At 40.0% G+C, this 15,230-nt stretch overlaps 1 protein-coding gene across 2 annotated transcripts; it reads left to right on the forward strand.

Annotated features, from left to right (window-relative positions):
- Nucleotides 1–105: 105 nt before the first annotated feature.
- On the forward strand, nt 106–9,199 carry LOC106048981 (leukocyte elastase inhibitor-like). 2 transcript variants are annotated; one of them, XM_013201115.3, is made up of 7 exons: nt 106–293; nt 1,479–1,654; nt 3,843–3,980; nt 4,865–4,982; nt 5,724–5,866; nt 6,608–6,775; nt 7,526–9,199. In XM_013201115.3, exons 2-7 carry the CDS (start codon nt 1,487–1,489, stop codon nt 7,925–7,927), a joined length of 1,137 nt encoding a protein of 378 aa, XP_013056569.3. In that variant the 5' UTR covers nt 106–293; nt 1,479–1,486; the 3' UTR covers nt 7,928–9,199. The 2 variants fall into 2 exon arrangements, with proteins under 2 accessions (XP_013056569.3, XP_013056568.3); XM_013201114.3 differs by lacking the exon at nt 106–293 and adding an exon at nt 631–1,142.
- Nucleotides 9,200–15,230: the final 6,031 nt, after the last annotated feature.

A 15,230-nucleotide genomic window follows, 5' to 3' on the forward strand; every position in this document is an offset into this window, starting at 1 on the left:
TTAGGATTCATTATGAAGAGCCTTCAGGGCAGGGGCTCTGAAGCCAAGCACTCATTTCTGGCCAGGAGGCCGGTGCTGCCTGTACCTCGGAGTGCGTCCAAAGGGCGCTCGCTTGTCCAGGTGGGCGCGGTGCATCAGCCACGCCAGGTGCTGAGGACGAAGCCATCGTTTGGTGTCAGGGAAGCAGCCACCAGCAGGCGTGGGCTGCACGTCGCTGCGCACACCCCTGGCCTTGGCTCTCCCCACCCCGAGGCTGCTGGACCGCAGCGGGGCTTCCGCACAGCGCGGTGCAGGTAGGTGGGCAAGCAGCAGGAGGGGGGTGGGTCAGCCCCTGCCCCAGTGCGGTTTCTGCAGGAATGGGGCCATGACGGAAGGGAAAGAGGGATTTTTGCTCCCCCCCTGCACGCCCCGCAGGGTGCTACTGGGGGGCTGCGCACACCCGGCGCCACTGAAGTGAAAGTAAAAGTACGCTTTTCCTTCTGTCTTTTATCTAGGCTTTTTCTAAAAAAAATAAAAAATAAAAAAAAAAATCACGATTGCCTGGCAGCTGAAGCAGTGATTTTTTTTAGAATTTCTACAGAAAGCCTGGGCTGGAAACCCCCTGATTTCAGCGCGAGCTTCTCCACGTAGCTGGGTCTGGGCGGTAGCGCGGTGGTACTGCTGGGCTGCTGCCTTGGTTGTGGGGGGGAAGGAGCACAAAATGTCCACGGTGAAGTGAAACCTTACAGAAGAGAGAAGCTAGAAACCACCAAACCTAAAATCCCCCCTGCAAGCAAAGAGAAAAAGTCTCCCTGCTCCAGCAGGAAGGTTTTACAGTACTAACCGGTACCACCGCCAGCCTTTGAGTATGTTTCCATGCCTGACCCAGCCCTCACACCTTTCACCCCGCTTCCCAAGGGCTCCTGGTGGGGATGTAGCTAAAACGAATCACCGCTCCGGCCGTGCAGTGCCCGCCCTGGAGCTGCACCTGTTCTGTGGGTTGCTCCTGCTCTCAGCAGCGGGCACAGCCCCAGCAGCTAACAGCAGCCCCGGGCTCCCTGCCTGCACTCGTGGGGCTGCTCAGGTGCTCCTGTGCCCTGGTGGGAGCTTGGCCTCGGCAGAGCAGGCTGGTGAAAGCAGCGGTGCCGTACACGTCCCAGGAGGTAAGCGTGAGTATGCCTCCGGTGGGCTTGGCGCCTTTTTGCAGCGTGGTTTGTGCTACCGAGGCATGCGGCTTCTTGTGTGGTTAAACGGTGTCTTTAAAGTTAGCGTGCTGAGGAAGGGTGGGATATACAAATGTACGTGGGGGAGAAAAAAAATGCTTTTTCAACATGACAGATTCCATTTCTTTTTTTTTATTAAGGTGAATTGAGAGTGAACTTCTTGCTGGTTCTGTACCCAGATGCACCCAGATGAACCCAGCCCTTGTGACTCACCGAGTCGCATTAGTTCCTTCAGGAGTGCTTCCTGGAGCCCTTACTGAATGCTTTATTTTTCAGCTACAGCCATGGAGAACCTGAGTAATGCGAACAGCAGATTTGCACTTGATCTCTTCAGAAGGGTTAATGAGACCAACCCAACAGGAAATGTTTTCTTCTCTCCTGTCAGTGTTTCTGCAGCTCTGGCTATGGTCCTTTTAGGGGCCAAAGGTAATACAGAGGCACAGGTGCTGAAGGTTAGCAACGTTTTCTCTCATTTTATATTTTATTAACGTTAAAAGACATTAAATTTTAGAGGCAGGAAAAATTAAAGAAGGGCATTATTTTTATGAGCGAGGGGCAAAATTTGTTTCACACTCACGGGGTCTCTTTCTGCTATCTGCCTGTCCTTCTCCAGCGCTGTCTTTCCATCTTTGCTATCATCCCCATCTCTCACTTAATTTCACTTAAGTAATTTCACTTAAGTTAATTGTTGAGGTAGTAAACTAATTGCACTAATTTATCAGTCACCATTTAAATTGAGTGGAGTTCCAGCAGCAAGTCCTTACTAGTTTTCATGACACATTTCCACAAAGAACTACTGCTTTGTAATACATGGCTACTAACAGCACGCTTAATAATACCAAGTGTATTTTGTAAGTAAGAAATAATAATATAGCTTTATATTTCAAGCATGACAACTATGATAATGCATGATGACGCTACCTAAACATCAATATCGTAGTAGCAGCTAGGCACCCAGATATCTGTGAGGAGCTGAGCCCACATGCCTACTCATACCATAGGGTAGGTAGAAGGGTTCAAAAGACAATGGTCTGGCATGTTCACCTTGGGTTTTGCTGCAGACCCAGCTCATCAGCCCTTCCACGTTCAACAGCCTGCCCCGTGAAAGCTGGGGCAAGTAGCTTCTGCATTTTAAGTTAGTCTTCTAGAGCTGGTGGTTTCACAACTCTGAGTGCAAATTACAAAAGCTGGTGTAGGTAGGAGTGTGCCAACTTCCCCTGGGGTCTCCTGCACAAAAGGGATTCAGTTGCTGCTGTTTTTCTCTTTGTTAGGCAAACATCTGCTAGTGCAAATGGGCGTATGAGAATTGTCAGTGCAGTCCTTGTAACGTATTTGCTTATGATTAATTTCACCTTTGTATTCTGAACTTTAGGAAGAACTGTTTTATACTATTAACCAGTGCTGTGCTTACTGAATAAGACAGTAAAACTGAATCATTACTTGTACAAACAGACTTTGAACATATATTTCTTATGATTCAACTGTCAGCCCCACCCAGGATAAATCTACTGAGATCAGAAATAACGCAAAAGAAGCTTGTGTGTGTTTCGGCACACTAACCTTCAGTAATGCATGTTCCCATAGCGTAATGCTTTATTTATCAAAACACAGCTAATTAAGGAGACAGTGACTGATAAGCACGAAGGGCAGTTTACAAGCATATAGAAATTTGCTTTTGTGGTCATAATCCTATCGTAATTTGTCTCTGTGCTAGTCTTGCTCATCTATCTGTATGTGCAACACAGATTGAATTCACGTGGGCAGCAAGGCCTGACTCAAAACCCAGTGAGGTAAAATAAGGGCTTTGCTTTGGATTCAGTGGCTGTTACACAGCAGTCTTCCCTACTGAGAAATACTTGATTTAAGTGCGGGTGAGATGTCCCTGCTTTGTTCTAGTCTTTGCTGTCTGTGAGGTCTGGTAGCTCTTGCTATCCTATTGTAAGACTTGGCTAGCCAGCTTCCCTTTGGGAAAGGAGGTACTGGTGTATAATATGGTATATACTTGCGTATGGGGTGTCTGTATGTGTGTACACACACACATATGCAAGTATGTGTGTATATGTTATATATATAATATAAAATATAACTGCATTTAATTTTAAGATGATAGTTATTATATGAAAGTGCTTATATTTTCATGAAACCATCAAAAATAATTGTTCTAAGTTTTCTCCAGACCTCATCTTCCTTAAGTGCTCATATAAACCCTGTCCTAGTTTTCATTATATCTTTTGAAAACCAAAAACCCAAGCTCCCTATGGCCGAAGACAGAGGCAAGAAACCTAAAGTGTCTTTGTGGCATCAGTTTTCTTTTCAATTTCCCATTTGGAATAAGACCTATCACCCAGTGGCCCAGGGAGGGGAAATATGCAGACATCACTTGAGTAGGACTCCAGATTACAGTCAACAGCTTCATTCGGGGCTAAATATAAAGCAGTAGCTTAACACAAGTGACTGACATGGCCAACATAGCCCCTAGGCAATGGTTTCATTCATTCTTTGGAGTCTACAGAAGTCTCTTAAGCAGCTTCCAGCTTCTTTTGCTTTCTTTCTCCAATTTAACAAATCAGGCAGACTGTACAGATACGTTGCATATTGCTTAGAGACAGTATTAGCAGCAGTTCATGTCTTTTATTTCAGACACTTCATTTCGATGAAGTTGAAGACATTCACTCCAGATTTCGGACTCTGACCACAGATATAAACAGAAGGGATGCTTTCTATCTCCTACGGATTGCCAATCGACTTTTTGGAGAGAAGTCCTACAGCTTTTTGCCGGTACGTTTATGCAGATCATAACTGTGTGGTGGAACCTGGTGGGAGACTTTGAAACTCAGCCATCAGTTGCTTTCCTGTTTTTCAGAATGCCCTTTGGCAAAAATACCACTAGAGTAAGTCCAAATGTAAAACCTGTAACTTTCTGCTTTAGTAAGTGAGAAAATTTACTGAAAATGTAGCCATTTGAGAATTTGAGGTAAAAATATTTCTTGGCATATTTCTAAAAGTTACTGGGCAATCAACAAAAGTGTTGCATACATGTGTATGCACTTCCATATCTGTCGGCATCTGCACAATCTGAAGGATGCACCTACAGGATGTTATGCAGCAAAGCCTTTTGTTTGTTTGTTCACATCTGCTGCTTTTGGGCTCAAGGCAAAAAGCAAGCTGTCTAGGTTGTTTACAGTAACTATAATAACATCCCTCTCCTATGTCTGTTGTTACCAGCTTTTTAGGATTTTAATTGGTCAGGAGAACCACATTATTTAAAATATTTTTGAAAACATTTATCTGGGATTCCCTGTGTGTCTAAACAACACGCCTCTTTGTGTATATCCAGGTATTGCTGTTTTTATCCCTTTCTGGGATTTATTTTTTTTTCCTAGCCATGCTTGAGGCTGTTTCAAGAGAATGACAGATGAACACTGGAACACCTGTAGTAAGCACTACAGATGTATACGTGGCAGATGTACTATAAGGCTTACTCAGTGGTGTTTCAATCGGAAATGGCAATAAAAAAACAAAGAAAAAAACCCAGACAGTGCACTGTCAGAGCCCCACCTCAGAGCGGGTGATAACGTTTGATTTGCATGTTGTCTGTATCATAAAGAGATGTTTTCTTATCTACATGCAATAAAAGCTGCCCTTATCATTCCAAAATCTAGGATTTCCTGACTAATATTCAGAAATTATATGGAGCTGATCTGGCTACAGTTGATTTTCTTCAGGCATGTGATGAAGCCCGGAAGAAAATTAACCAGTGGGTAGAGGAGAAAACTGAAGGTAAACTATTTTCATTAATAAAGTAACAGACATTTTTTTTCATACTTTAGGAGCAGGAATAGACTTTATTTCCTGCTGCCTATGGAGTAAATTAATTTTGCCCCAGGGTATTCAGTTGTTTCATTGACAGAACCAGAGAATACCTAAGCAAGACATTTCAACAGTTACATAAATCCGAAGTCATTTCAATTTTTTGTGTTCAGGCCAATGGTAGATTTGGGATAGTTATATAAACATAAATTTGTAATAATGAATTGGTGAATTTGTCTAAATTTGACTAAAATGACACCCTGGTCCATATCTTATATATTTCTAAATCCAATAAGGCTAAATCTGGGTATTTTCTAGTCCTTGCAGAGTTGACTGCAGATACAGCAGAGGAATTTGACTCTGAAGCAATGTGCTGGAGCTCTCTGTGGTTTGGGTTGCCTCGGGTTCTTTTCATCTAGGTAGCTAGAATCAAATCATGAGAGATAATGAGTCATATGTGACGGTTTAAGCTAAAATATTACATTTTCATCAAGTTATGGTATATCAAAAGTTATAGTAGTGTGTACTAGTAACAAGCATGGTGTGAAGTAAAGCAGCAGGTGCTGAAATACACCATTTTTATCATGGGAATGGAGAAGGGTTTTATATTTGTAGTATTTCTATAGCATCAGTAATTTTATGGATGATTCGTATACAATCAGTATATTACGAGGTTTTGTTGTGACTTTCCTTTTGTTGTCCCCTCTGAAGGTAAAATCCCTAACCTGTTGTCTGAAGGCTCAGTTGATGGCATGACCAAGCTTGTTTTGGTGAATGCTATTTATTTCAAAGGAAATTGGGCAGAGAAATTTGAAGAAGCCAACACCGTTGAAATGCCATTTCGATTGAATAAGGTAAAACAGATGCATTTTAGTATTATATATTTAATGACAAGGTCAAAAAATATAGGTCTTAAATTAAAGATTTACTTACAAGTAAAATAATAAAAGAATGCAAATAGTGATTGTTTTCGGTTTACCCGAAAGAGGTTCTTTATGGATTTTAGCATTTTTCTGTATTCAGCAAGCTCTTTGTTCTATCACTTATTGGAATAATATCAGAGGTGATTCTTATGTGTAGACAAGGACCCTGACTGTGCCTGGCATTCTGTCCAAAGGCTGCTATGGACTGTACCTCTTTGTGATGCCAGGTAAACAGTATTAAAGTGATTGCACATATTGTTTGAGCCCCATTTTCTTGTTATATGTTCTGCTTATGTTAACAGCTCTACAAGATGCTCTATACAGTTATCTGATTTATGCTGAACAGGGTTGATCATCTTTGACTTTTAACACTCTCCCCAGTCATTTTTGCTGCTAGAGCAAGGTACAGCAACTTGAAGAATTTTTTTTTTTTCAGTTTCGGCAATGACTGTGGCATAAAAACCAAAGTAAAACCAAGTATTATAAAAATTCATTATATCTTTAGAAAAACATGTTATTAAACATGCAGCCAGGAGTCTGATGAAGGTTGTTTTATAATTGCCTGATATAGTGGAGGAGGGAGGGGGTTTTGCAAGCATGCAATTCTTGTCTGTATCCTGTCAGATCTTTAAATTAGTATTTTAACGTTTTCTGTACCTTTTAACAATCCAGAATGAAAGAAAAACAGTGAAAATGATGTACCAGAAAAAGAAATTTCGTTTTGGGTACATCTCTGACATGAAGATCCGTGTTTTGGAGCTGCCTTATGAGGGAAGAGAACTTAGTATGATCATCCTGTTACCTGATGATATTGAAGATGACTCCACTGGACTGCAAAAGGTGACCCGTATAAGCTAAGCTAAAGTTATTTAATGGATAAGTTCAGCCATTCAGAATTAAAGCCTTAATGAACCCTTAATGAGTTCTTAGAGCCCCAAATCTATCAAGCATATTTTTTTAGATAATACTCTGCTAACACTGCAATAAGGAGCACACACACACATGCTGAATCAGGGAGAGAAATTGTGGCCTGTTTTTGTAGCTTGTGTTCCCGTGTCCTTTAGCTTGCTGAACAGAACCATGAGGGAGATTATGAAAACAAAATTAACATGCTTTGCTTTATTTTTTGTTTTGTTCTGACAGAACCCTTCTCTTGCTACCTTTGAAAATCTTTATTTTCTTAGCCTTATGGTAGTTAGACTATTTTCCATTAGATAACCAGTAACATATCAGCATCTTCAATCTCTCTGATGATTAGTTTTGTTACTGATTTTTATCTATGTAATTCCACTCAGATTAAACAGGAAGAATGATTAGTTTTAGTTGCCATCAGTGCATGCTTTTCCCTTCTCTGCATAGCAGCAAGAAGCAAACATTTGTTTTACTTTATCAACTAAAAATCGCACTGACTCCACTTAATTTTATTAGCATTCATTTGATCTATGTGGAGCTATCAAAAATAAGGGTATGGTCATTTCTGTATAGTTACTTTGTAGTTGTATAGCACTATATAAAGCCCTCTAAATGCTACTGAAAGTGACGTATTTCTACCCTGGCTACGCGTAATGATTTCTGTGTTTTTAATTCTAGCTGGAAAAGCATCTCACCTTAGAGAAGCTCCAGGAATGGACGTGTCCAGAGCATCTATATTCAACTGATGTTCATGTGCACTTGCCAAAATTTAAGCTAGAAGAAAGCTATGACCTTAAATCAGATTTAGTTGCTATGGGTTTGCTGGATTTGTTTGAGAGTGCCAAGGCTGACTTGTCAGGAATGTCAGGGGCACGTGACCTTTTCCTCTCTAAAATTGTCCACAAGGCTTTTGTAGAAGTGAATGAGGAAGGCACGGAAGCTGCAGCTGCCACTGCTGGCATTGCTATGCTCTGCATGGTTATGGAAGAGGATTTCAATGCTGACCATCCTTTCCTTTTCTTTATTCGCCACAACCCAACTCAAAGCATACTTTTCTTTGGCAAATATGCTTCTCCATGAAAGACAACCTATCATTTGCATGATCATTCCTGTAGCAATTGACAAATACTTTGCTCATGAATGAGCTGGATTTTGACACAGAAAGTTGAGGCTCCCTGTCTTGTTCTTAGTAACTGTCACAGAGGTTCTGCATTTACTGTGAAAACAATCCCAGAGAACCTGATTCGTAATTTCTTTTTTTTTTTCTTCTTCTGGAGATTCAGAACAGCATTAGTCACTAGGAAATAACCGAGACAAACTTAACTGTAGGCAGAAGAAATCTTCTTTTGAAATTGGATGAGAAATAGAAATATTATTGGAAGAAACTTGTGACTTTTAAGACACCCATTCACGCTACCTCTTTCCATGGGTTTCTCTGTGTTTGCTGTTAAGGCTGACAAAACCTTGATATAACAACTTCAGTGTTGACTGGCCCAGTCATTCCTTATGCACATGTACATGAAAAGCTATGTCTTCCCTAAAGTCTTGCTTTTCAGAGATGCATTAATAAAATACTTCTAGGCACCAAAAGGCATTATCGTGAACAGCTGAGTTTACCCAGTTCTGTCATGGAGCAGAAGGTCAGATAACATTTGTTTGGAGACATCTATTAATAGAGAAAGGATTAAGCTATTTAAACAAAAGCAACCCCTTCCAGACATTACCCAGAAAACTTATAATGCAATTTTTAAATGAGGAGAAGAAGGAGAGATGAGTAATATCTTTAGGTGACATAAAGGCAATTTTTCAAATACATAGTTTGGTGCCATTTTTGTTATTGAAAGATGCGTGACCACTTGTCAGGGCTAGGAAGCTTTAAATGCTTGGAGGTAATGGGTACCTTTCTGCAAGCTTTCGGGATGGTATAGCTTCTGTCCAGAACCTGTGAGATCTCAAAAAAAAAAACCCAAAAACAAAACAACAACAAAAAACCCCCTCTTCCTCAGCTTCCCAGAGGACAACTATCAATAATCTGCAGCAAATACCTGATGTTTCTTTATGTACAAGGATTCAACATTTATTGAGCTCTCCATTCCACTACCTCTTTATTCATTAATTATTTCTACTGTGCAACAGCTTTTTGCCATGTAGCCACTGTAATTACACACTGTTAACGTTGTGTTTATTTCTGGATATTATTTACCTGTTCCATGTATATGCTGGGTACTGTTTCTAACGTTTACCTGTACAACCTCAGCTGTAAGTGGGGCACAATCATTTATATAATTGCAAACTGCATAATAATTTTGTCTTCAAGTAACCAATAAAGACTTTATAAGTCTGTGTTCAAAATGGGAATTTCTGCACACAACTTAGTATTTCAGAGTACAAAAGTAATCGTCAACATGGCTGAAAGGCTAGCTCCAAAGAAAATTGCTGGCCCAGAAAATTGCTAGGCATGATCAGCTATATGAAGGTCCTGGCCTGTTCAGAGTAGGTGGAACCATTGAAAAAACAACCTTGTCTTTGGAAAAGAGATTAATAAGTGAAGCATTAGCTTCCCCTGTAATTGTAATGACCATCTGCTAGCACAGGGAACAGGAAGAGAATAACAGTTAATGTGAAATGACATGAGCACTTGGTCTGCACACTGGTAAACATGGCCATTCCCTCTAGCCCTATCCCTAGTTACCTGTGAGAAGAGGCTGACCCCCAGCTCCCCACACCTTCCTTTCAGGTAGCTGCAGACAGCAATAAGGTGTCCCCTGATCCTCCTCTTCTGCAGGCTGAACAACCCCAGCTCCCTCAGCCGCTCCTCACAGGACTTGTGTTCCAGGCTCTTCACCAGCTTCGTTGCCCTTCTCTGGACACGCTCTGGGGCCTCGATGTCCTTCTTGTACTGAGGGGCCCAAAACTGAACACAGTACTCAAGGTGTGGCCTCACCAGAGCAGAGTACAGGGCTCGATCACCTCCCTGGTCCTGCTGGCTGCACTATTCCTGATACAAGCCAGGATGCCATGTGGCCTTCTTGGCCACCTGGGCACACTGCCAGCTCATGTTCAAGCGAGCATCAATCACCCCCAGATTCTTTTCCTCTGCACAGTTTTCCAGCCACTCTGCACCAAGGCTGTAAAAAAGTCTTATAAGTGGGTAAAAACACCAGCTCAAAACCTGTGTAAAAAATTGATAGTTTAGCGTTGCATTAGTTCTAGGTTTCTGGGCCTTTGGTTGTAGCCTCCAGGCAAATAAAGATTCTGCTGCCATAGATAGGTTTTTGATCAAGTAAGGATCATAAACTCAGTTATATTACATCCTTATCTTAATATGCTTAAACCCAGTCAACTCAGTCAACACATGACCTCTGAAGGCTTTTAGGGCTGTAACCGTAACCAGGAGATTAAAGTAGACAAAGTTACACTGCTTCATACTATCATGCAAGGTTTTATGTAGAGACATTAATTTATTACTTTGGTTTCAGGATTCAGTAGCTGAAACATTATACAGAGACAAATTTGGCTTTCTACAGGCAGGCTACAGAAAATCAAATCACAGCAATAAGAATTTCAATAAATGTCAGTATTGTTTTCTTCACATGTGGCCATTTTTAAAAGAGCCAGCAAACCTACGAGCAGGTAATTCCCTCCTGTATTTCATGCCCCACAATAACAGAGTGGTGGATGTTTTTACATATTTATTTTTTTCCTGTGCTCCTCAGAACAAGTGACAAGGACTGACTGTAACAGGGAAAAGTAGAATACTAATTATATTCATATGGCCAAAAAATAAATTGAAAAACGCAGCTTCAACTAGCTCATGCAATGGACTTTACTTTTAAAACTACTGAATGAACTGAGGCCTCTCTGCATTCAAAGCCTGATAACTTTCAGTATGCTTTAACTGAAGACTAAAGAAGAAATTGTAAATTTAATGGGCTAAAGATAAAACATACAAGATTAATGCCATATCATAAGTCTACATACAAAAATCAGGAACCTAACTTTACTTTAGTCTTAACTAAGTAGCAATCATAACTCTGCTTGCACAATACACAAAAATAACTTCCATATAAGATCCCTTCTTTATATTAACTGAGGGAATTGTAATATTCAAGAGGAAAAAGACCGACTGCAGATAAATTTCCTGGGAGGGGATTGATAAATATATAGGAAAGAACTTCCCTGTTCAAAACCAATTTGCAAGGGGCTACTAGTTTAAGGCAGCAAAATACAAGTTTCTTCTCCAATGGAAGAGAGAATTACAAAAGGTAATCCATTTTGCTCTCTCCCTAAGCACACTGTGCTTTATACCAATCCAAAATTCAGAGCAATATATGTACACTGCGATGTGATGAGTAAGCCAGACTTGTATTACTGCTTACATAGACTCTTTATGATAGCCCTTTGATTTCAGTAATTAAAAAAGATAAAACCTCTATACCATTGGGCTGATATCTGACTCACAGAATTTAAGTTGCTCTTTGTATAAAGTAAATAGCATATCCTGGATAAGGTAGAGAGCTACATCTGGGTTTTAAGTTCCCATACCTTAGAGATAAATTTATATAGTGAGTTAACTCAAAGCATGTTTAGTAAGACTTTCATTATTAAATCTTTTACATACTTATATGTAACCAAAAAGCTGGTAAAGCACATAAACCTGATCAAATCCCCAGATATTTGGCTTGTTTTTTCAATGTGTCTTGACTAGACAGAAATACAACTGCAATCCATTTGAGACTACAGAGATAAAAAGGTGCAATTGAAATCAGAAATTGGTTTTTAGTCATTTTTTCTCTTATTTCTTAGCAAACCTGTCTAGCTTTGTCATGCCATCTTGTGGCACCAACTAAATACATATTCCTATCCATATTCGTTAAGGGACCTATACAATCCTTCACTACTTAATAATAGAAAACAGCAAATACAGCCAAAGTCCTGCAGCACTGTCTGTTTGGAAACACATTGAACATGTGCAGTGGCTGTTGGCAGTTCTGTAGGCAACCTCTCCTCAAATTCCTCACATCAACCAGAAAATGATGCATTTTCCGGTTAAATAGAACTTGAAACAACCAGTTTGTGTAATTGCTTCTTTTTAAGTCATGTTACAGAAAGTGGCAGACAGTCTCTTTGGCCAAGAACCTTTCTTTCAACATGAGAGAAAAATGAGAGAAGGGGAAGAATGCAACCCAGGGTTAACTGAGGATTTAAAATCTTTGTGCATGGAAAATAATACAAAAAAATTAAGTAGGAGTAATAATTTCATATTAATATTTAGCATAAAAGCCTGGACAACTCCTTACTAACTACTATTCCAGTTTTTCATCCATGAGAGTCAAAGTAGTTAAATAATGGAAGCAATATTCACTACATTAATTTTCTAAAAACTACAATGGAACTAATTCAGAACATATTTAGTCACTGTATCTAGTCTTACTATCTGTATCTTTGACATTGATATTTTACTATTGGGGAATTTGACTATTTTAAAAATTGTACTGGTACAAGTTGTTTCTCTAATGTACTCAATTCCCAAACTTGGTCTACGGCACAACCTTTCTTGTGGTCTGCACCAGTTCTTTGTGGAACAGCTGATATAAAGAAAAAAGGGAGATTGACATTAATCTCAGTAGGAGTTTGGCCTCTGCTTGCTGACAGCAGTGTCAATCCTACGTAGAGACTTATAGATCATCTTGAGAGAAAATGGACATTTTGCCTTTGGATCATTTAAAAGAGAGAGAAAATGGTGCAAAGTGTCCATTTATGAATACATCTGGTCCTGACAGACTTCTTAACAGAGGACAGAGTTCTTCAAACAGTGGAGGTGACCCTAGAGGGAATGGCTGTAAGAGATATGCATCATGGGGAGGGAGAGAGCAAAGGAAAGCAACTCTGTTTACAGTTTAGGATCACACTAATTACCACAGGGAAGATGGGAAAAGATTAATAATTTGCAGAGAAAGAAGCCATGAGGTATGGCAACTTTGAAACTAAGTTGTTGGTGCCAATATTTTAGTAGGTCACTAGACTTCAATGTCTGCTGGAGCTGTTGTGAGGAGCTCTTTTCCTGCAGCCCTGACAGAAAAACCCACTGAGGAAGTAATGAAAAAGCACCTCTGACCATTTTGCCAAGCTGTGCTGCCCTCTGAAGGTGAGCACAATGCTGCTTAGACTTACTCCAGCACTGGAAACTATACCCTGACTAACCCTGTTCTGAAACAGGGGCCTAGGAGGAGACAACCAAGGAAAGAGAGGAGCAGAGGAAAGAGATGGGTTCAACTCATCCTGCCCAGCATACGCAGTACACTCTGTCGTAAGTAAAGATATCAGGGTGCATCCTCCTCATATAATGGGTGAGCTATTGGCATTCTCCCCTGGCCTCTGCCACTTGCACACTCACGGGTACGTTACTTCAAGCAACAAGAAAGTTCTAAACCAAGCCACAAAAACAAGAAAGTGATGGGTTAAAAAAGAAAAACCACCATGCAAATTCAAGTAAATTAAGCTTGTCAAAAGACTTCCTTGTCTTCAGGAAGAACTTTGCTCAAAGCTATCACATACTATCAGTATTATTCACGTCCAGGCCTCATCCGAGGCCTGCGAAGATTTGTCAGGCCTCCTGTCAGCCTACTGACAATTTTGTAACCCACTGTTTAGACCAGACAGGGAGGCTGTTGACCAAAACCTCTGGCCAAAACCTGATTTAAAGCTGAATTATTTTGGTAGTTTCAACTTCTTGCAATACATAAAACCTAATATTACTAAGAATGAGTCTGAAATGCTTTCCCAGTAATTCTAAACCTGTATTCACACTTCGCTGGTATTCTTCATCACTGAATCCCCTGCCCAGCATACTCCAGAAGCATGCACCAGGAATACCCTCTAATATCTGACCCAAATAGCAACACTCAATGTCCTCCAAATACTAGCCTAGCAAATAAAAATACAACTGTGTTTTTGTAACTGTCTTCAGCATCCGTTAGTAAGCAAATATTGAGTTAAACTGGTCTCAGAAATAAAAATCCACTAATGGATTTTTAACTAACCAATATATACTGTTCTAGGCCATGACACTTCTCATATGCACGTAACAACATAAATGCTAGTATCTAAATCCTCACAGATATGGCAAGCCTTACGTCCTGCATTAGTATGTGTTATGCACCTGGTCAGTCACTTCACGTTGAAGTTCAGATCTCCATAAGTAATTATTTTCTGGCTATCACATATGAGATCAAGAAAGCTGATGGAAAGGTTTTACAAAGTATGAAAAATTTCTCCCCTTCAAGTACTACATCTAGTCTCATACATTTTATCATTATAATACTACCCTGAATGTCTTAATCTGCTTTTTTTCCCAAAGGTTCACTTACTCTTTATTATGGGACAGACACTATAATTATTCATTAACAAAAGTAGTCACATAATGATTTCACTCATCTCCTCCATTCTTTTCCAACAGATAAAACACAGAGTCCCTGCTACACACCTGAACAGCTGAAGAGTTTACAGCTTACACTTAAGGCATTTTCTTTGTAATGTCAGGAATGAGGATTGATCCTTTGTTAGCATTTAACAGAACCATCTTCTGAAACTTCTATTACTGCATAACTTTTCTATAAAATTACATGAATGACAATCCCCACACATCCATTTATGTCATACATCTATTGGTAAAGAGTATTTCATTACCTTCATGGTAAGTCTCACCTAAACAAAAAGTTTCCTGTAGTTTTTAGAGAATTTACACATTCCCCATGTTTTTGTCTTTGTTCCCATTTATCTAAATATCTTGAAAGGGCAGAGACAAATTCAGAAGTATATTCTGGCCTGCTAAACCAAGCCGTTGTGATGAATACAGGTACTTACCTGAGGAAGAAGAACACAATGCATAAAGAATCTGACTCAAACCCTCTAGCAGTACATACACATTTACTCAGTTTAATTTCTGAAACATTTAAGTTACAATGTGATCGTTAGCTTAAGTTCTATACTTTGTTCATGGAGAACAACTTAATGACTACCACCAGGCTGGGAGCCTCAGAACAAAATCAATTCCAATACAAGTAACACTTGGTTAAGAAAAGACAGTAATAAGTTTTTTAGCAAAGATTTTTTGGGTTGTGTATTCAAAAACTTTCATCAAGGCTAGAGTCCACCAAAGTATCTTGATACATAAGAGCAATCAGCTGAATTTCCTCCTCCAGGAAAGTTAGCTTCCTGACTTGGAACCCCATCTTCAGACCACAAACCTCCTGGTCTGCAAAAGCTGCTCTGAATGAACTCCAGATGTAAAGTCGTGGCATCCCTTTTGATCTAAGCTCCACACAGCACCAAATACCTCAACTGTTAAGAAATATCTGTCTGCAACTCGTGTGTACCAGGT

The sequence above is a fragment of the Anser cygnoides genome, chromosome 2 (genome assembly GCF_040182565.1).
Source record: "Anser cygnoides isolate HZ-2024a breed goose chromosome 2, Taihu_goose_T2T_genome, whole genome shotgun sequence".
Lineage (NCBI taxonomy): Eukaryota > Metazoa > Chordata > Aves > Anseriformes > Anatidae > Anser > Anser cygnoides.